The following is a 23,118-nucleotide window of genomic DNA, read 5'->3' as shown; positions in this document are numbered from 1 at the left end:
TTTTTTTTTAATTTTTAAACTTCTACTATTCTCTTTTAATAATTACTCACTATTCTCATATTGTTAGTTATTTTTAATTTTTTAACTTCTAAATTTTTTTCCTTTTCTTTTATTTTTACTTAAAATACGTAGAGAGACGCACAAAATATATACAGGTGTTGTTATATCAATTGTTCACATTTTTATCCTCAGCTGAAATTATTTACTTTATTATTGCTCATTTTAAAATTTTCGAGTCCATATTTTATTTAAATTTTTAATATAATTTTTGTTCTTTAAAAGATAATGATTTATAATTTTTTATTTAATAAAAATTTATTTATTTTTAATTCTTTAAAGTTATAAATAAGGATTAAAGTTGAATAAATTATTTATAGGAGTTAAAGTAAAAAAATTATTATAATTTTAGGGACCATAAAATTATTATAATTGAAACCAGCAAACTTAGTCAAAACCCAGAGCAGATTTAGGTGAAGATTTCAGTAACATAATATAGGTTCTGCAACTTAGTAATTTCATATCTAGCAGAAACGACATGGTTTTACTTATAATACTCAATTACTCATACATACTATATTACTATCACTCAATTTTGTAGCACCTCTATCTCTGTTGAAGCTTTTATACTTTTTCTATGATTGAAAAGAGAGAAAGAGAAGCTCAATTGTTCATTTACTCAAACGATTTTTCCATTAATGATTCTCCTGTATAGGAAAAGTGACACCCTAATAAGAGTTCAGGCTGATTGTGGTGATACTCTATCATTACAAATTTGACAATTTAAAGTAGCTACAAGCCTACAACTGTTTCAATGGCTTCTGCTCTATTAAGCTGCTGTCAAAAGGATCTTCCTGCAACAAAACTGCTATAAATTGCATTTGCAAACAATTCGAGATATTAAAAGTACTGAGTCACAGAACTTTGATAGGTGTGCATAACCAATAATTCCATATAAGCTCTACTATTGAATGAGTTAGAGGAGCTATAAGACTAATTTGATGACGGAAAAGGGAGAGGGAGACATGTGAGTTTGAATCTTTTTCATTAAAAAAAATTAATAAATTAACATTTTTCAATAAAAAAAAATAAACTATTGAATGAGTTAGAATTACCATGAGATCAAAGCAACAAAAATATATGAAGTTAAATGAAGAAAATGTATTATGTTTAAGCCACCATCATATTCACTCAAGTCCTATTCAGAAATTTAAAATACTGGTTCTTCTAATATCATTCCAAAAGACTCAGTAATTTCTTATTGAAAATAAAAAGAAAAAAGCAAACCAAGAGAAAATAAAAATAAATGTGATCACTCTCTGTTATTTTTATTATATTTATTTTACAACTTATAATTTTTATACTTTTTATCTATAACTTTTAATTAAAAGTTATACTTCATCTATAATTTTTAATTAAAAATTATAATAAAAATGTTGGAAAAAGATTAAAAGTATTATACTTATAAGTTGTAAAATAAATAAAATAAAATAACAAAGGGTGTGTGATTAAGGAAAATATATGACATATATATTGTATGTATAATTATAAAGTTGAGAAATATTTTACACTTAAGTAAATAATGTAAGAGAAATTAAGGATTCTGAAAAGAAAAAAAAAGACTGAGAAAACTTAAGGATATGTATTAAATGTAATAATCATTGCATTAATGGTAAAATTTAGAATAGGATAAATATCTTATTTCTATTGTTCATTGAAAGTTTAGGTTTAATTAACTCTATTTTCAATCGAGGTAAATTGAAAAACCCTCATAATAAATGTTGATTGCACGCTAAAAATAGATAAAATCAAATTCCAACAAAAATTATCCATCCTCTTTCCTTATTAGTCTCCCAGTAAAACAAAGATAACAGATAATTTAGGGGCACAATTTTAAGGGGGAGGACTATTCAAGTCTTATAAGAGAGACTATTTTTTTTTACGATATTCATGTGAGATCTTACAAATACAACGTTTTATATTTTTTTTATATTTAATTTCATAGCATGGCTTTATTAGTTCAATTAAACAAGGAGTTGTGTTTTTTGGACACCAAAATTTACCTCCATCATTTCCTATTTGTGGACCCTGTATAGTAAACATGAGTACATTTATCGAAGAGTAAATTTATCTATCATTTCACCATGTAGGATAATGGTATAGCTTGAGCATACCTTGAGTTCACAAGCAAGAACCATTAGCATCAAACTATCAGTACCTTTTCTACATTAAAAGGGGCAACATTTTGTTTGATGAATGTAGCAAAATCTGTGTTTCTAACATGTTAGCAAACACAGTGAGTGCAGGGCAATATAAGACACCAGAAGTTGGTAAAAATATTGGAAAACAGCACAAAATACAAAGCTAAGCAGCCTCCCATATTGCTGCCCACAAGAAAAACAAATATGCTCTAAGCCATAGAGAATCAAATCAGACTGCAAATCTTCAATTACAAAAGAGAAAATCAACCCCAGCATAACTATATCTCAAAGCTCCAACAGAATTCAATGAGAATAGCCTACATTGGTTTTGGATATAACATGCCCCCATACCACCAAACATAAGTAAACGAAACGGAGAATATGGTTGGCCACTTCAAATAATGATGCTTGGAACTAAACAAGATCATACTACAAAAATTTACCACATCAACTATAGAATCTAGATGTAATAGACCAATGAGGAGATAAAAAAATCACTGTAAGTTCAATTTAACATATTATTTAACATATTATTGTTATCCTTAGTCCAACATGTTTTAGGTGCATATAATTGAATACTGGTTAAAAAGGTTTCTCCCTCTGAACAATCATTATTTTTGAAGAACTAGAACCAAAAATATTCAGACATCATCAAATATATCAAGACCTAAACCTAGCAAAAGTAGCCTTTAGTAAAAATAACAGTAGTATATGTGCTTAAAATAACATACCAAGTTCCAACATACATCAATCAAGCAGTAAAAAGAACATCAAGCATGATATAAGCGTTGCGCGGTTGATCATGACAAAAGTAGGACACTTCTTGAAACCTTAAACCACACCAACAGCTGCAACATTTTACACCTGATCCTTTTCCAACCCGACCTGCAGAACGAAATAAACAATTGAAGATGTTCATAAGCCAACAAAGAATATTGTGGGGACCTATCAAATACTGGAGTCTGGAGGCATTTGTTAGGAGTTTTGCATTAAATAGAATAAATTACTTGATGTGATACTTAAGCCTTGAGGCTTTCCCACCTAGTGGATTAGTCTTTTGGGTTGGGCTCTTCTCTTCTATTTAAGTCCTAACAATTGGTGGTGCTTTCGTTGAGGGTTGGGCCACGGAAAGGGCTACCTATAGGCTGAAATAAGGTGCAAACAGAATATTGATAGACGAGTGAAGTCGTCCAAGGGAAAAGGACTACTACTGGGTCAATGTCAATAGAGTGAAAGGAACTATGGACATCGACCCTTAAAAGGGGTGACAATGTTAAGAGTCTCACATTGAGTAGAATAAACTACTTGATGTAGTACTTAAGCCTACTCTCCCACCTTATAGACTAGTGTTTTGGGTTGGGCTTAAGTCCCAACAATTTCCTATTGTTATGACCATGACAATTGAAGCTCAATTTGTGAATGAGGATTTAAGCTCTATATTTTGTATCTATTCAGTCTTACTTACTATATTTTGAGACTCAGTTATACTTTTGATGGGCTGTGATTTTGTTTTAAATCATCCATGTTTGATGATTTAAAACAGAATCACAGAGCAGTCCTAAAATCCATGTTCGATGATTTAAAACAGAATCACAGAGCAATCCTAACCTCAATCAACATATTTGTACATCCCCACCACTAGACCTATCTACTAGACTAGCAAAAAGCACAAACACATCATCTAAACAAAACCTTTGGGAAGGTCATTGCTAGGAGACTCCTTAGGATGCTCATCCACCCAATTCAAATCCTCCCTCAAATCTTCCTCTATCTCTAAGTCTTCTAGCCTAGCATCCTAAGTTACATCCTCAGTCTCCTTGTCAGATGATATCTCTGTTATAATTATGTGTATCTTTTGATAGATTTTGTTTTTAGCTTCCCTAGTCTCCTACTTAGCTTGTGGTAGAAGACAGCAGTATGGCTTGTCTTGTCAAGCTGTCTCTATCCCTTTTTGATGTATATATATATGTATTATTTGAATGTAATAAAGCAAGTGAGTGAGTGAACAATTTTTATTTCTCACATATTCAAGCTTCAAGTTGGCATCAGAGCTGGTTCTCCGGCCACCATCGTCGCCGCCGCTGTCCGCCGCCGCCATCCGCCGCCGCCGCCGTCCGTCGCCGCCGCCGCCGCCGTCAAATTCGCCAGCGAGTTCAGGGTTTTGTGCGCCTCGAGGAGCGCGACACAACCCCGCAAACCGCGTGGCCAGATTCGCCGCCACGCGCCGCTCTACAGCAGCGCCTCTTCCCGGCGCGTGAAGCCCACGCGCCGACCTCCGGCCACCGGAATCGCGCCGGACTTGTCTCAAACGGAGCGCCGTCTTCCCCTGTTTTCGTTCCAGCCTCTAGTGCAGTGTTTACATGTCATTTTGTGCTTCCTCCTCTCTACTCCGTTAGGTTTTTTTGTTTTTCCTTGACAAAAATGCCGTCTTCTGGTCCTGTTTTTTCATTCTCTGGAACTCCCACCATTACTACTGCCAAACTCAACTGGAAAAACTATATGTCTTGGTCTGCTTCCGTGGAGTTATGGTTTCTCGGCCAAGGATATCATGATCACTTGGAAAAGGGAGTTGATGCTGTTCCGAATGACAAGAGAGCTGAATGGGAAAAGCTGGATTTTCAGTTGTGTGCAGTGCTATGGCAATCTGTTGAACCGGATGTTTTGGAGATCCTTAGATCATTCAAAACATGTTGCTCTTTTTGGAAGAAAGCACAAGAGATATTTGCCAACGACATTCAAAGTTTGTTTGATGCAACCCAGAAAGTTGCTGCTCTCAAACAAACCAGCCATGATATGATTGCGCATGTAGGGAAAGCTAGAGCAGCAGTGGAAGAACTGAAGAGATTTCTTGCAGCAAAATCGTTGGAGGAAGTGAATAGGAAGCTGGACAAGTTCTACATGGTCCTTATCTTGAGAAGTCTACATTCACATTTTGATCATGTGCGTGATCAAATTCTTGCAGGTGACCAAGTCCCGTCAATGGACTCCCTCATTACTAGACTTCTTCGCGTGCCTCAAGCCTTGAAAGAAGAAAATTTAGCTGAAAGTGTGGAAACATCAGCTATGGCTGCATCTCGTGGAAGAGGGGGAGGTCGCAACAATAGAGGAGGTCGTGGTGGAAGGAGTGGACGTCCTCAATGCACATATTGCAAGAGGATGGGTCACACTCAAGAGAATTGTTATTCCCTGCATGGCTTCCCTGACAAAGTAGCTCAGGTAACTCAGACCGAAAAATCAGAGCCTAAGTTCTCTAATACAGAGTATCAGGAGTATCTAAAGCTGAAATCCGAGAAATCCAGCAACCAGGCTTCATCTTCCTCTGTACCATGTTATTCAACAGCATGTATTTCTCAATCTATTGACGGTCTCAGTCCTTGGATACTTGATTCAGGTGCCTCTGATCATATTTCTGGTAATAAGTCCTCTTTTACATCCATTTCTTTTCCAAAAATTCCTCATCTTGTCACTGTAGCTAATGGTTCCAAAGTTGCAGCTCAAGGAAGTGGTCAAGTATCTTTATCTTCCTCATTGAAGTTGGACTCTGTTTTGTTTATTCCACAATGTCCCTATAATTTAATTTCATTGAGTCAGTTAACTCGTTCATTAAATTGCTCAGTAACCTTTACCGCTAATTCTTTTGTTATCCAAGAACATGGCACGGGTCGACTGATTGGAGAAGGACATGAATCACGAGGACTTTACTACGTGAAGTCCAACTTGTCTGTCTCCTGTTCAGCAACTTCAAATCCCAAACTTTTGCATGATCGTCTAGGTCACCCAAGTCTACCAAAACTAAAATTGATGATCCCTAGTCTGAAGAATCTTCGAGTCTTAGAATGTGAATCTTGTCAACTAGGAAAACATGTTAGGTCATCATTTCCACAAACTGTTCAAAGATGTAATTCAGCTTTCTCTACCATTCATTCTGATATTTGGGGACCAAGCCGTGTTACATCTTTTGGTTTTCGATATTTTGTAACTTTTATTGATGAATTCTCTAGATGTACTTGGGTTTATTTAATGAAAGACAGATCTGAACTTTTGCCTATCTTCATGTCCTTTCTCAATGAAATTGAAAACCAATTTGGAAAAACAATTAAGATTTTCAGAAGTGATAATGCCAAAGAGTATTTCTCTCATGATTTCTCTTCTTTATTATCTTCAAAAGGCATTCTGCATCAATCTACATGTCCTCATACACCACAGCAAAATGGTATAGCAGAAAGGAAAAATCGTCATCTCCTTGACACCGCACGATCACTAATGTTCGCCTCTCATGTTCCTTCACACCATTGGGGGGATGCGGTGCTCACTGCTTGTTTCTTAATCAACAGAATGCCTTCTTCTTCTCTTAAGAATCAAATTCCTCACTCAATCATTTTTCCTCATGATCACTTATTCCATGTTCCACCCAAAGTGTTTGGTTGTACTTGTTTTGTCCATAATCTCTCCCCTGGTTTAGATAAACTTTCTGCCCGAGCAATCAAGTGTGTCTTTTTAGGTTATTCTCGTCTTCAAAAGGGTTACAAATGCTACTCTCCACCTACCAGGCGATACTATATGTCTGCAGATGTAACCTTCTTTGAAGACACACCTTTCTTTCCATCATCTACGGACTATTCTTCTTCCATCCAAAATGTTCTTCCGATTCCCTCTCCATGTCCTCTAGGTACCTTAAACCAAGATGTTAGTGAAGTTCCATCTTCTCCACCACATCCACCTGAAGTTGCTCCTCCACCTCTTCTTACATATCAACGCAGGACACAGCCAGTTGGTTCTACAGTATCTGAAGCTTCTCCTCTTGATTCTCATCCTTCTTCAATCAATCCTCAAGCCATGGATTCTGCTACTTCTCATCCCTCTGATTCAGACTGGCCCATTGCCATCCGCAAAGGTACTAGATCCTCTCGTAATCCTCATCCTATCTATAACTTTCTAAGCTATCATCGTTTGTCTCCTTCATATTCTTCTTTTGTTTTCTCTCTATCTTCGCATTCTGTCCCTTCTAATATTCATGAGGCACTGAGTCATCCTGGATGGCGACAGGCTATGATTGATGAAATGCAGGCTCTTGAACATAGTGGTACTTGGGAACTTGTTTCCCTTCCTCCTGGCAAGAAGGCTGTGGGTTGCAGATGGGTTTATACAGTTAAAGTTGGGCCTAATGGTGAGATTGATCGACTTAAGGCTCGCTTAGTGGCTAAAGGTTATACTCAGGTATATGGCCTTGATTATTGTGACACTTTCTCTCCAGTCGCTAAGATCACTACTGTCCGTCTGTTCCTTGCTATGGCTGCCATGCGTCATTGGCCTCTCCATCAGCTTGATATTAAAAATGCATTTCTTCATGGTGACCTTGAGGAAGAGATCTACATGGAGCAACCTCCTGGGTTTGTTGCTCAGGGGGAGTATGGTCTTGTGTGTAAGCTGCGTCGATCCCTCTATGGGTTGAAGCAATCCCCTCGGGCTTGGTTTGGTAAATTCAGTCATATTGTTCAACTCTTTGGGTTGAAACGAAGTGAAGCCGATCATTCTGTTTTTTATTGTCATTCATCCCCTGGGAAATGTGTTTATTTGATAGTATATGTTGATGATATAGTGATTACAGGGAATGATGCTACTAAGATTGTCCAGCTAAAGGAGCACTTATTCAGTCATTTCCAGACCAAAGACCTAGGGTATTTGAAGTACTTTCTTGGTATTGAGGTGGCTCAATCAGGAGATGGTGTTGTGATCTCACAGAGAAAGTATGCTCTTGACATTTTGGAGGAGACAAGCATGCAGAATTGTAGACCTGTTGATAGCCCTATGGATCCTAATCTGAAGCTCATGGCAGATCAAGGTGAAATCTATCATGACCCCGAAAGATATAGGAGACTTGTGGGAAAACTAATTTATCTCACTATTACAAGACCTGATATTTCCTTTGCTGTTGGAGTAGTTAGCCAGTTTATGCAAAATCCCCGTGCTGATCATTGGAATGCTGTTACACGTATTCTTAGATATATAAAGAGAGCTCCGGGACAAGGACTGCTTTATGAAGACAAAGGTAACACACAAATATCTGGGTATTGTGATGCAGATTGGGCTGGCTGTCCCATGGATAGGAGATCCACATCAGGATACTGCGTCTCTATTGGAGGAAATGTTATCTGTTGGAAAAGTAAGAAGCAAGCTGTTGTTGCTCGATCTAGTGCAGAGGCTGAATACAGATCTATGGCTATGGTTACATGTGAACTTATGTGGGTTAAACAAATTCTTGAAGAGTTGAAATTCTGCAAAGTGGTGCAAATGAAGTTATATTGTGATAATCAGGCTGCTCTTCACATTGCTTCAAACCCAGTCTTCCATGAGAGGACCAAGCACATAGAGATTGACTGTCACTTTATTCGAGAGAAGCTACTGTCCAAAGAGATTGCCACTGAGTTCATTAATTCTAATGATCAGCCAGCTGATATTTTGACTAAGTCTTTAAGGGGGCCTAAGATTCAGTTTATATGTTCCAAGCTTGGTGCATATGATTTATATGCTCCAGCTTGAGGGGGAGTGTTATAATTATGTGTATCTTTTGATAGATTTTGTTTTTAGCTTCCCTAGTCTCCTACTTAGCTTGTGGTAGAAGACAGCAGTATGGCTTGTCTTGTCAAGCTGTCTCTATCCCTTTTTGATGTATATATATATGTATTATTTGAATGTAATAAAGCAAGTGAGTGAGTGAACAGTTTTTATTTCTCACATATTCAAGCTTCAAGTATCTCGATAATCTCAACCTCAGGCTCGGCATCCTCTACCTCGACCTCAAGTATATCACCCTCAACCTCAACCTCAGGTATAACACTCTCAACCTCGACCTCAAACTCAACATCATCCATATCCTTGTCAAATAACATTTCTATAATCTCTACCTTCCTAGCGTGTCAGTAGTAGGGTGGCGTCATCTGTGTCCACCAAAGCTAGAAAGTGTATTATGATGGGATTGTCTCAGGCTCATCCAACACCCTCATTGTAGCACAGAGAATTCCCACAAATCCGTCACAATGGTAATCCTTGTCATGAAGCCAATATCCGTCAAGCATCAACGTGCTCACATGGATCCTCAATCTCTGGGCCACCATCTAGATCTACATGATTTTGGTTGTATGGGTGGGTCCTCGATCACCACACATAAACCACCAAACAATATGACCCTCGAGTGTTAGAGCAACCCACGCTAGTGAAGGACACTCATCGCATCACTATAGCCGCATTCTCCATTTGCACATTCCTCTAATTCTATCAACGCTTTTAGAACTCCTCTTCCTCTTCATTGCACTGTTTTACTCTATGTTGCAGTTCAGATCTGGAGACGAGATCACGCTCTCCCAATTGCTATGCACGCCAAACTTTTGAAATTCTTTTGCGACTGATTCATTGAATGGGTTGGTCATGTGCGTCAAGGGGTAAAGTTGGAAAGAAATCACTTTTCAAAAGTTGAATAAAACAAATATTTTTTATAACGAAATTTGCCATGTCATTTTTGAGTGATGTCATTTTTGAGTGCGTAAGAAGAGTTTTCGACTCCTCTTGTTTGGATGAAGTAGCATTACTAAAGAATTAATTGAGAAAAATAAACTATTACACAACCTCTGGACAAAAATTCATTACAGGTGAATAACCACATTATAAGTACTTTTTACTTGAATAGTTGGCCCAAAAATTCATTACAGGTGAATAACCACATTTAAGTACTTTTTACTTGAACAGTTGGCCCAACAACAGATATCAGACAAAAATTAGAAAGAAGTAAGAAAACATTTACTTTGGAGTTTAATGGTCATATCCTAACAGTGTAAAACAAACTTATACATGATGAGTTATGATGGATGATGACATAAAACTATTTTACAATGTCGGTGCATTACCTATTTTCTCTTTACTTTGATTTGATGATGTAAACAAGAGAAAACTGTCATCATGATATCCAAAAACTGCACACGGTATGCAGTTGGATGAATTTTCCATCATGATATCCACAAGTTGTACATGTTATACAATTGGATCATATTAGTACCCTTCAGGGACATCTTGTAGAGTTCCCTGATCTTTCCACCATCTCCAAATCTGCTAGATGTTGAAGATGGTTGACAGGGAGATTTGTTTGCACTCGATGAAAGTATCGTGGCCAACATTTTCTTCAAAAGCATCTGCAACTGACTCCAATATTTTGCATGTAATTCGGGATAACTAGTACCGAAAGTGTCGGCATTTGTATCTGATACATGGCGTCCTTCAAGCATATGAGCCAAAGCTGATTCCAGCACCTGCAAAAAAATTCTGGAAGTATCAACCAATGACATTTGTCGACAGAAATATCCACTGGTTCAATTGATGTTAATAAAACTATTTCGAGCAAGGTGTTCATTAATAATCTATACTATATTTTATGGAATGGCATAGAAGATATTGTACAACCGTTAATTGACTCTAAAAAATGCAGGTCAGGAAATTATAAGAATTTTCATCATTTTATATATTCTCTGACCCTCCTTAATACCAAAGATGGTCGTGTTTGTCAAATATAGCACTTAGGCAAATTATAAAGTTGACATCAAAACACATGTAAGATATCACACCTTAACCCAAAAACTTTGAGACATTTTAACCAAGTTTCAACTGGGAAGTAAATCTATGGTGGGAATACAAAACCTAATTTCAGGGATTTTATAATCTTTTTTGTAGCTGGGCAGGGGCTAAGTTAATTATAGTTACACTGACAAACAGATCAACGGACTCTGCCCAAGTATGCTAACTTACAAGGAGTCTTTATTACTACCTCTGTCCCTATATATACCTTTCAATTGATCCACACCCTTTAAGAAAAGTGGTTCATTTAGTAAATCAAATTAAATTTGTCAATATTTATACTGCTTTTCCAAAATTACCCTTCATTTCTCTCTACTTAATTGTTTCTCACCAAGTAGTAATTATTGTTTGGAGAGAGAATACAGTAATTAATTAAGGGTATTACAGGATAAAAATAATTAATGCACCTGAGTTTAGAAGAGGGTCTTATAAAAAGAAACAAACATTAAATGAAAATGGTCTTATATATAGGGACGGATGTAGTAGTAGATATAAGAGATACTGAGATAGTAGATAGCATAGTGACACAGAAAAGGGTAATAATGAATTAAATCATCTCATTGAAAATTTCAGTAACTCATAATCAGAATCAAATGACTGTAAAAGTGCAGGAAAATACCACATTGGAGTGTAGATGGCTTGAAAGGCTTAATGAAAGAGCTGATCTCTCCATAAGAATAGTCAAATACATATTAGGATGAGTTTTGGGGCCATAGAAGTCCAGGGCCTTTTGCCAGTTCCTCTCTGCCAGAGATGCATACTGCTTTACTCGTTGCACAGCACTATTTTCGCCTTTAGACAAAATGCTTTTCTTATTGCCAGAATTCATAAATCTCAAACAACAGTCTCTCTGATAGCAAGCCAATTGGAAGTAAGCATATGCAGCCTCCTGTTTGCGCAGTTCACCGAGCGACTCATACACAGATAATGCTTCTCTAATGGCCTCGTTAGCTGAAATCTCATGCTTTCTCAAATCTTTCCTGGCTTTTCTGTCATGGGGCGTGGTGTGACTTACCCATGTACCTTCCAGTGATCCAGTTTCATAAATTGCAGTAGTATTTTCTCTTGCCAAAAGCATTCCAAACCGCAGAAAAGTATGAGCAAACTGTGTATGTGCCTCATTCTTCAAGCTGCTTGTAACAGAATCATCATGTTCATTGATGGCATTCAGTTCTAACCTTGCCGCCCCATAATATCTAAGGGATTCTATATATTTCAGTTTTGCAGTTTCCAATGCATGATTATATGCATTATGGAAAATATTATGTAGTTTAAGATTCTCAATTTTAGATACCATCTCCTCAGCCAAAGCCCGTCTGCCATGGCCCAAATTACAGTTAATTAATATTATGTTGGTGTGATCTGAAACTTCTCTGAATGCATCTATAGCATCTGTAAATGCCAATTCAGCCTTACTCAACTCTTTATTTTCAAGTCTGATTCGACCAAATTCATTGCAAACCCACCCTTTCTTTTTAACCACAGATTGTAACTCAGACAAGCTAGTTGGAAATTTAAGTAATGCTTGTCTAGCTTCTTCATAGCACTTTAAAGCAGATAAAAGATTGGACTCTACGTCTCCCACTACTGGTTCAACTAGGTACTCAAATATCCCACCAATTTTGACTTTACCTGTTTCCTTTGAAGTATTTTCCGTTTGAGAGACAACACTAGAACATGAAACGTCCATCTCTGAGGATCCCTCAACAATTCTAGAGTTTGTAGCAGCCAAAGATTCAATTTCAATCCTATTCTCAAGAGTATCCCTCAGATTAAGATCTCCACCATAACTACTGTGCTCAATGTATTTGCTGTCAAAATCTTTTCCATTTTCCTTGTCATGAATGAACTCATCTACTGGGTCTTTTGGAGGAAAGTAATTGGCATTTTTAGCAGACAACCGTTTACTATGCTTTCTACCATGAGTCATGAAGCTTGCATCTGCACTACTACTGCTTGCACTATTCCCACTACTAGCTCTGTCACTTTGGCAACTGCAATTTACCAAGGAACATGAACTGCAGTTGTGGTTCATTTGAACCAACTTCTTCTTCAGCCTTTTAACTTCCTTCACAACCTCAGATGACATTTTCAATTCTCTGGTTGCAGGTTTTTTCAGATCTTTTATTGAGATTTCTTTGCCCTTTATCCTATGGAATTCAATATAAACATCTCCTACTAGTGCCCATGCCTTGGCCCAGAAAAGGTAAGTAGAAGACTTTCTTTCAATATAGCCATTAACAGTCTCATCTTTTACATCATCCTGCCACGTCTTTTCATTAAGATCAATGAGTTTTCTCTCTAAGGATGAGCCACTGACCATTGAAGAAATAAATTTTGTGTCTTCAAGATGTGGAGGCATTGATCCATAAACAGAACATGATAGCTGTATAACCTTTAAAGCTTGATGCAGTTGGCCATCCTCTTTATAAGCTTCTGCAAGTGCCAAATACGATTCCCCAAGCAAAAGAACAAGCTTCCACAACTTATGATCCAACTTGGATGTTGGAAGCCATTCTCGGATGTCACAAACTTCAATACAGTCAGCATCTCCACAGGCACAAACAGAAACATTAAAAGATGATGGTCTATCACGATTTTCATTGAATTGATCCATCACCTCCGGTTCAGTGCTCTGAAGCTGACGCATCCATCTCAGAGACTTAATGGCCTGTGAAACATGATGTACGGCAGCTAACTTGGATGAGATTGGATCAGCAACTGTCTGAACCACAGGTGTGGAAACTGGACATACTTCACAAGCCAAAGAGCTATCATCAGGATACAAGCTTGGTGCATCCCCTTCTTGGTTGCTCAATTCTGTGCTACTGACAGCTATAAGTTCCCCAGATGTGGGTTTGTATGCTTCAGAGACCATCTTTGCAGGACATTCTGATTCTAAGTGCTCAATCATATTTCCATGTTCGGCTGATTTGTCATTAGCATGCAGATAAAATAGCTCATGTGCACCTCGTTCAGAATTACTGTTTTCAGCATCCCAAGATGACTCTTCGACTTCAGTAACAGTTAGTTCACATTCTAGGGCCAGAGATTCTGAAGTTAAATTCAACTCATCATCATAATTTAAAATCAGCCTCGCAAATTGTTCATGAGCAACTGCTCGTACTGCCTGTTCAGCAAAACAATATCAGAAATGCAGTAATCTCAAAAGAAAATAAATGGAAACCCCAGGAAAATGGGGTTGGGGGAATACATCAATTGTAATTTGTTGTTCAAAAAACATACCAGATGGTCTGAGTCATCAAGAAATTCCAAACACTTTCTAAAGAACCTCACACATCTAGCCCTATTTGTAGCAGCCTACAGCAAAAGAGACGGTAGTAAGGAAAAAACTGTTAGAAACCACTAAAAGCAGCATTAGCCCAGAAATACATTTCATTCATTCACACCATTGAGAGCGAAAGCCTGTGTGCAATTCGATAGAGGAGAGTTCCCAACGAATATACTGCATCACTTCTACCCCTACTGATCGATGATCGCAAGGACCTTGAAGCATCATCACTATGATCAGATGAACAGTTTTTGGGAATAATGGAAAGATCAAAAAGTTGTATATCATCTTCACCAGCACCTTTATAAAGCTGCAAAACTCTTTGTCAGGTTTCCTAGTACTACTAAGGGTAACAATTTTGTTAAAAAGAAATTAACATAATAAACCTAAAGGCAACAAATATATAAAATGTATAGAAAAACAAAAATAATAGTACCCAATAAGCTCCAGGATCCTGTTTGCAATTATCCCGAAGGAATCTCAAAACAGACAAACCATTTTGCTGTACAACATGAGGATGAAACGCGGGTGTCCCCTCCTCTGATATCCCTTTCAAAAGAAAAATATCATCGGTTTTCAAAAGCTCGTATCCCTGAACAACACCATTGTGATGATAACATATAGCCAACTCAGGCACACTTGCCATGACATTGTCAAGCCATGCTTCAAGCCAAGTCAAAGGTGTGACCTATCAAAATTGGGAAACAAAAATATTAACAATCTGCTAAAAATGAAATACGAGACATGTTTTAGAAGAATGCTCCTCACCTGTCGTGTGACATCCCATAAATGCAAGCTCACAGCAACATACTTTTCATTACTAAATAGAAGTAGATCACTTCCTAAGAGCATGCGAAAGTTATGAAACTGCCAGAACAAAATCCTCAGAAAGCTATCATTACCAACTTTTCTTTGTTTTTCAGACTCTAGAATAGATGATCCAGGTTTTTCACCCACTTGTGACACCTTTTTGACTGGACTATGGTTCTTATTTCTCCTATTTTTCTTGCTTCCCCAATAGAAGCCTTCCTTCTCAACTTGTGAGTACTCAGAATGGCAATTGTATCCTTCAGCGTGAACATCATCGTTCTGTACCACAATATGGGGTGGCTTTCCTCCAGGAAGTACAGAAGAATTTGATTGCTCTTCTGATGGAACATGATGTGTTGGTGGACAATCACATGCCTCCATTCTGACCGAATGCATAGCAAAATTCAAGAATAAAGATTGATCTGCACATTTTGATTGATTGTTATGCCTCCTAATCAATTTTTCTCCCTCTTCAACATCTGGCCTGCACTTCAAAAATACTGTTAGTTGTAAACAAATCAAATGTTTGAAGATTGTTTGGAATCTTGTAATTATGTAATATATTGAGTAAATAGGGAAATATTGTAATTAGGGGTAATTATGTAACCATTATCCATTACTATTGTAATTATAAATAAAAGCCTCTTCTGTATAGTAACACATTCATTCACATGACCTCTCGGTTTTCTCCCTCTTGACAAATTTGATAAACACAAGGTTGCCAAATACAAAGAAAAGTCCAATAGTGGGTACCAGAAATGACAGAGGATTTAATTTCACAACAACCTTAACTAAGAATTTTATTTATTTTTTAAACAAGTCGAATCCCTATTCAATGTCTGAATGACTTGTAAGAAAAATCATCTTTGAAGCATCATACATCATGAACTAAAATGCACAATTTACACATGGAGGATGCATTAAAACCAGAATATGAAACTATTCAGTTGTCCGTACATTTCCCTCCTTGTTGAAATATCATTATCTTGAACTAGTAATCTTTTCTACTGATCAATATAAAGAATTCATTTTCTTATTGCTTCAAAAGACATTAGATATAGGAGCCAAATTTTCTAAAGCAAAAAATTTATTATGGACCAAAAGACAATTGTCGACAGCAATTATATGACAAAGCTATAATTAAGTGAAAGTCAGTCATGGCACCAAAATGGAGTCAAGAGTAGGTCAAATACACACCCTGTGTTTAAAACAAGAGTATGACCAATGCGACGAACAGCAATTGATAGTCGAGCCTTAGAATATGGCATTTTAAATATCTGCTTCAAAATGTCAGCTGGGGCAATGACATCAATCTCATCTCCATAATCAGCCAAGCCAGATACTGCAAGGGCCTCACATTTTCTATTGAAATTTGATGCAACAGCAGTGCCTTCCCAAGGAAAATCTGTTAAATTGGAGATTTCAACACCAAAAAAGCATAAGTAATATGAAATGTATGAATCTATGATAGACAAATGGAAACCAGTGTAAGCATGCATCTGCATTTCATGATAGCACTCATACATCTGTATTTCATTACAGCACACTTCTATCCTTGACTGATAATGAGAACAGACTCAACCCAAGAAGGAACTATAGATTTAACTTTCGAAGTGCTGGAAAAGAAGAAACTACAAATGGAAAAAAATGGTAATGCAGATCTATGAGGGTATGCAGTCCTCTCAAACCTTCCCACTTGTCTTCTGCAAATATAGGAGTATACTTACTCAGTAGTGTAGTTTTCTTTTCTTAGCTAATCTGTAAAGGCTAAAGTACAGTTAGTTAGTCTATATAGTTAGTTAGTTAACTGTTAGGACTGCTGTAACTAACTAACTCAGGTTAGTTGATAGTTACAGTTGTGTAACTGATTATAAAAACTGAGGTGTAATCTATTTCTTCTCGGGTTGAATGATATCATTCATTTCACCTCAATTTAGTTTCCTAAATTGTTTCTCAAGTTACCTTTAGCAAACCTCCCCTATAACCAACTTCCCTCAGTTCTTTCAAACAGAGTTCATTTTTTTGCCATCATTCTGCCAGGTGGGAAATCTGTTATTCCCGTATTCAAGAAGCGGGGTCCTCTCTTGTCTCTACTAACTCATGTGGGCAGGGCCTCTGTATTTCTTATTCCCCCTTCTACTGTACACCTATTTAATTGAGGTTTAACACTATTCCCCCAAGCAGTTTAACCTTGCCTTTGAGGTAGAAGTAGGGAAATTATCATTATGGCAGCTGATTCCTGGGAACTTTCAGAGTTGGTAAATCCAGCTGTTGAACAAGGACTTCCTATCTGCCATCTGCAATAATCTTCATGTTCAGCAGCTGCACTCTCAATTCCCACTCTTCTAAGTTCTGACAGAAAAACTGGTAGAGGTGCCAACCCAGCCACCCTTCTTGGGCTTAGATAAATGGTATAAACAGGATGGAAATGGCTGTAGTCAAGGAGCCGGAGCTGATATGCAATCTGTCCTGTTATTTCTATCACTTTAAAAGGACCATGAAAACAGGGATTCAAGTTGTCAACAATTGTTTTAGCCAATTATTTGAGTTTGTATTTTTGGAATTTTGAAGTAAATCAAATCCCCAACCATGGAAGCATGCTGCTTCATTCTATTTTGAGCTAGTAGCAAGTATCCCCGGAGTTTATCAAATACAGAACTCCTGCATCCTGCCAATTGATGCACTTCCTGCACAGTTGACAAATGTCCAGAACATCCTAGTAAAGTGGGAGGTTCTCCCCTGTAGGTGCTTTCAGAGGTGACTTTTTATTTGAACAGTTGTGGTTAGCCGTTAGCCTTATACTCAAGGTTTTAATTGCAGTTGCTGTTGGGATTGTGGTCATCACGACGTGAATGTCTATTAGAGTATTGTAAGGAACTGCAGTTATTCAACTGCAGACTCACCTAGCTATTGTTTAAGTTAGTTATCTAACAGCAGTTAATTCTATGAATGTTTCACAACTTTGCACAAAATTACATTAAAATGTTTTATATCATTATATAATCTTTAATAGCCTATAATTAATAGGTTTTTCATCACTATGAGATATCCAAAGTAAAAATCTAATTAAAAAATATTAAAATAAGACTAAATTAGTAGCTACTAAATTACTAAAACATATATATATATATATTATAACAAATCCATACATGTTTGAGTATTCATTAGCATTAGAAGACATAATTCTATTAAAAAAAGCATTAAAATATATATTTTACACTTAATAACTCATTGAAAATCACACTTATTATTGGAAGAAAAATAAATGCAAAAATAAGAAAAAATAAATAACTCAATAAATTCTATGAATTCATGAATATTATCCCTCATTGAAGATCAAAACAGAGGTCAAACAGACTTATAAAGGAAGGAAATAAAAGACTTAAAATAGCGTTAAGCCTGGCCCAATTCTGCCAAGCGTGATCCATTGTTTATTCTAACCCTAAATTCCTAAGTGTCCTCTAACGTTGGAGACTCCAGAACAGAACACACGCAACTCAGCCGCACCCGTCTATCATCTCTAGAAGATACGACTGCAGGAGAGGAAAATGCTTGTTCACAGCAACAAAGAATCGCATCTCAACGCACCAGAGGCCCCTGTCAGAGACAATCGCACAGCCCATGAAACTCGTAAAGGGATCACAGAAGCAAGACGCACACAAACTTACGGGGTGGTGGCCGCACCGGAGACCCATTATGTTCTGTTGCCTTTTCGTTTGCGTTTGTTGCTGCCACAAACACCGTTACACGCGATTTTCGATCACTCTACAACATTGGTCTGTAATGGTAACGTTGTGATCCAAACCGTTAAGATGCGGACTATATTACCGATTCAGAGCAATAGTCCACCAATGACGCAAGCTATAGTCCACCAAAACTAAATTTCGGAAAAATCAAGTTCAAAACTGTCTAGGGCCTATTCATTGTCCTTAATATATCATAAAACAATTTGATCAGTAGGAATTATTACTGTGTTGGTCTGGCACATATCTAGTACAAATCTAATGGATCCAAATTTAGAGAAAAAAAATAGTGTTTATTGATAGAACTCCTCTATCTTTGGATTTATATCAATGGGATCGAGATCAGAGATTGAAGAACAATGTTAGACAAAAACATGATAGCTTACTTTAATAAGATATTCAAGAGTCCTAGACCCTTCCTTCACCTTCTCTCAATCAATCACCACCTCCAAACTAACTTCCTTATCTGTTATAAGTGCCAACTATTAACTGTCTGACATACGGTCAGCACTGCTAGTAACAGACCAGAGCCCCAACCTTCTACTATTGTAGTTTTATTTCTAATACAGACCCTTTTAATTGGAGGCCTGCTAACAATAACAGCCCCCTGCCTTCCCCCCCCCCCCCCCCAAGCCCAAAAAATTTTCACCTTGTCCTCAAAGCTAAAATCAGGAATATTGTCCTAAATATCTGGTGATAATTCTCATAATCGAGATTCTGCCACTTATCAGTACCTTGGCATCACAAGAAGACCAATCTCTAACATTCAAAAACTGTGCCGGCTGAACCTGTAAGGGGCTAATGCATGCAAAGAAATTGCCTGCTTCAACAGGGAAACATGAAAAACTGGATTATTTGGCTCCCCAATAAGCAGTTAAGTACAGCTAGTAAGCAACTTGGCCAAAACTTTTGAAAATACGAAATAACACATAATCTTGGGCTTAACTTCTCATTGGCTGCTTGACTTGTAGCATGATTCTGTAAGGTTGAAACTTTAGAAAAACCCAGCTCTAGGAATTGGTTCACCATTCTATGTTTGTTATCTTGAACTTTCATCCTACTCTAAGCCTTAAGCAAATTAGCTAGCAACTCTTCGAATGTTTCATCTCTTTCAGTAGTCAATCTGTAGACTTCATTAACTGTGGAGGGAACTGTAGTGCATATAAGTAAAAGCAGAGGGTCTTGGCTGCATAGAGACTGAAATGGGATCAGTCTCGTAGCACTGCTGCAATTGGTATCATACCAGAATTCTGCCAAACTCAACCATTTAGTCCACAACTTATCTCAAATAAGTCTCCAAGCACTGATTGACAAGTAGTTTAACTGTCAGAATGGAGATAGTAAGCAAAACTGAACTTAAGTCTAATAATATCTGCCGCCCTACACAGCCCAGTCCAGAAATCATTGAGACACCCCATTCTTGTTCACTATTGTCAGGAACCCAAATTAGAAAATAGAAGAAAGCAAAAGAAAGATGGAATTTCTTGATTGTAAAAGAACAGAAAATAGGAGAGATAACTCTCCTCCAAGAGTTTCCCCTTCACAAAGAGCTAATGCTCAATTTACAAAATGATACAGATCTGCCTCTCTCCTATCCTTCTTCCCCTATTTATATATCTAATAAACCCATCTAACTAACTATCTTAACTAATTCTCCCTTCTCCTTATATCCTAACAATACAAACCCCTCCTAAAAATCAACCTTGTCCTCAAGGTTGAAATTTGAAAACTGGAATTGAACACTGAAACATCCTCAAGTTTTCTCTGATAGCTGGAAGACAACTGCACCCCAAGTAACAGCCAAACCTTCCCCCAAGGTGGGATAACTAAGCTATCACTTTACTCAAGAATATATCAAGGACACTCCACGCTGTTCATTGATAGCATCCATTTTCAGATGGTTACAGCGAACCAGATGCAGAAAAATTCAATGAAAATTCTAATAGCTTATATTGATAAAAACAAAAATCAACTAAAAGCCTAGTATTCCACAAGACAAACTCTAAAGACAAGAGACATATCAAATTACAATGTATCACAGCTATGAAGAACAAGAAAGCATAAAACACAAGCACCCAAAAAACAAAAAGCAGAATAGAACATCTTGAAGCATTGAATAAGAACTTCCACTTATAATATATAATTAATGAATTCCTCCAAGGGTAAAGAATTAGCACCTCCTCCAGTTGCCTTGGAGTGCACAGCGCCAACAGGAAGAACCTTGTCCGGAAAATTTGCCAGAAGCGGTGGCGTATTAAGATCAGTCTCGGTCGGCAGCATCCGGTAACGGTAACGCGGAGCATTCACCCTGAATAATCAACAACAAAAAACGCTCAATTCTCAAAAAACAACACAGAATTCAAATTAAAACAAAAACAACAATAACTAGAGAGAGAGAGAGAGTACGTTTGGGGTGTGGGGAGAAGAGCGGAATGGAAAGCGTGGTGGAAGGACTTGTCCGTGGGAACGGGGATTGAGCCGCAGAGGAACCCGACGGGTTTGGGAGTGGCGATTTCAAGCGTTCCAACGCACACAAGTTCCTTGGAATTCTCAGAGTTCGACGAAGATGATGATGGCAACGATGACAATAGCTTCGCCATGTCCATTCGCTTCCGAAGACGCAGCTATGGACACACGAGAGAGTTGGGGTGAACGATTGAAACCAAAACCCTCGAGAAGGGAAAATGCGGTGAATGTGTTTGTTGTTGGTTTTCTGTGCACGCACGCACGCACTCTTAGTCTTGTAGCTGTTATTTTCAAGTGAGGCCCAGATCTTCGGATATCTCTTCTTGATTTTTTTTTCCCTTATAATTTCTTTATTTTATTTTTTTTTTTGTTAAGAACAACTATTTATTAATTTTGTTAATGATTAATTTATATGAAAAAATTTAATAATATAATAGAGTTCTTTACTTTTCATATTTTTGTAATCACAATACTCAAACCCGAATTGTCAAAATATTTGGATTTTTATAAAAGATGCGTTATTTTATTTCAAAATCCAAATAGTCCTGGCTTTGGTTGGTTGAGAGTATTGAGAGTTGAGACAAACCATTCCACAACATCCACAATGGAGTAACCTCTACTGGTGCTTCTAATAGGACTTGTACACATTACTTATTTTTATTCTTTCCAATTCAAACATTTTAAAACATAAATCTCTACAATTGAGCATCTTTCTTTGGGTATTTTCAATGGATCCCACAAAAAAACATACATCGTTATATTTTATTAATAACTTATTTATTAATTTATAATTATCTTATTTATAAATTAAGTTTAAAAATTAAGAAATTTTTTAGACTATTATTATGTAAAATATTTTTTGACTCAATAAAAATATAAAAAAACATAATTAAATTATATTTTATTTAAAATGATAAAAATAGTTAACATCACACAAATAGAATATGTGAAATAATAAAAATTACATAATTAAGCCAATAACTAATTTTGAAAATTTGAGGGACATTGATAATTTGACATCAAATTAAACCATTGATTCATATTGAATGAATTTTGGTTTGGATCCATTGAATGAAAAACAAATCAAAGAAGTTGGGAATTTTTTCAGAGTGAGAATGAGAGAAATTTGAGAAGTTTTATTGTGTAAAAAAGATTGAATCGTCCTTTATTTATACATAAAAAAATCATTGAAATGGTAAAAACAAATTGCAACAGTGATAATTGTTTTATTAAAGTTGAATGAAGCAAAGGAAGAGGGAGTAACAATTGAGAAAAATGAATTGTTGTATACTTGTATTAAAATACTATTTTAAAGAATATTTTTTAAAATTAAAAACCTTCAAGCACTGATGCTTCTCCAAGTAATCTTTGTACATTCCCACAATGACATAGTATGTCCCAAGCATGATACTTCCCAAGCTAGGTGCTTCACATGGACTCGATAAAAATTGTAACACCCTGAAATATTACTATTTATAAATTGAAGTTTAATTATATTTATTGTGTTATTTGACTATATGTTGACTTGAATGAGTGGAGGTATGGCTTGAATTAGTCATGTGTGAATTTCTTGATGTGGATGTTGAGTTATGTGGAGTTTTGTTGAGCTAAGTTGAAATTATGAGATTTTAAATTTTACCTAAACCTATTCCAGTAAAATCGTGATCCTGGATTCATTAACCGTTGGATCGTCTTTAAATTTTGTCTGGAGCTTCGTAAGACATTTCCCCATAATCTGACCGTCGGGATTTTTAAAATAACAACTTTGGATGTCTCTCTAAGCGCAAAGGGCGCGCTAAGCACAATTCCAACCCGAGAGTGAATTGCACTGAGCGAGAATTGGCCCGCTGAGCGAGCCATTGTGCAGAGGAAGTTGCGCTGAGTGAGAATTTGCGCAGTGAGCAAGAAAACTGGACTCCCGCTTAGCGAGACGAGCTCGCTAAGCGAGATTTGCAGATTATAAATATGTTCCCCAGTGTGAAAAACA

The 23,118-nt window shown here is 36.8% G+C and overlaps 1 protein-coding gene across 2 annotated transcripts; it reads right to left on the bottom strand.

The window, feature by feature from the left end:
• Window positions 1-2,886: 2,886 nt before the first annotated feature.
• On the bottom strand, window positions 2,887-21,744 carry LOC100780584 (uncharacterized). 2 transcript variants are annotated; one of them, XR_413146.4, is made up of 10 exons: window positions 21,072-21,743; window positions 20,843-20,973; window positions 16,120-16,327; window positions 14,881-15,406; window positions 14,549-14,800; window positions 14,231-14,422; window positions 14,067-14,141; window positions 11,440-13,950; window positions 10,100-10,498; window positions 2,887-3,083 (listed from the first exon to the last, which is right to left on the bottom strand). XR_413146.4 is itself a non-coding variant. In XM_006575065.4 (9 exons), the coding sequence occupies exons 1-9, from the start codon at window positions 21,269-21,271 to the stop codon at window positions 10,199-10,201; spliced, it is 4,395 nt and encodes a 1,464-aa protein (XP_006575128.1). In that variant the 5' UTR covers window positions 21,272-21,744; the 3' UTR covers window positions 9,971-10,198. The 2 variants fall into 2 exon arrangements, 1 of the variants encoding a protein (XP_006575128.1); XM_006575065.4 differs by lacking the exon at window positions 2,887-3,083 and having other exon boundaries at window positions 9,971-10,498; window positions 21,072-21,744.
• Window positions 21,745-23,118: the final 1,374 nt, after the last annotated feature.

This window comes from Glycine max, chromosome 2 (genome assembly GCF_000004515.6).
Source record: "Glycine max cultivar Williams 82 chromosome 2, Glycine_max_v4.0, whole genome shotgun sequence".
In the NCBI taxonomy this organism is placed as follows: domain Eukaryota; kingdom Viridiplantae; phylum Streptophyta; class Magnoliopsida; order Fabales; family Fabaceae; genus Glycine; species Glycine max.
This window is presented reverse-complemented; position numbering and strand designations above follow the sequence as displayed.

Coding starts and splice junctions, on each gene's coding strand:
- LOC100780584 (XM_006575065.4), bottom strand. CDS start 21,271: ATGGACATGGCGAAGCTATTGTCATCGTTGCCATCATCATCTTCGTCG. Junction 14,801..14,880: donor TATGGGATGTCACACGACAG/GTGAGGAGCATT, acceptor CAATTTTGATAG/GTCACACCTTTGACTTGGCT. Junction 10,499..11,439: donor GCCATCTACACTCCAATGTG/GTATTTTCCTGC, acceptor ATTTTTTTGCAG/GTGCTGGAATCAGCTTTGGC.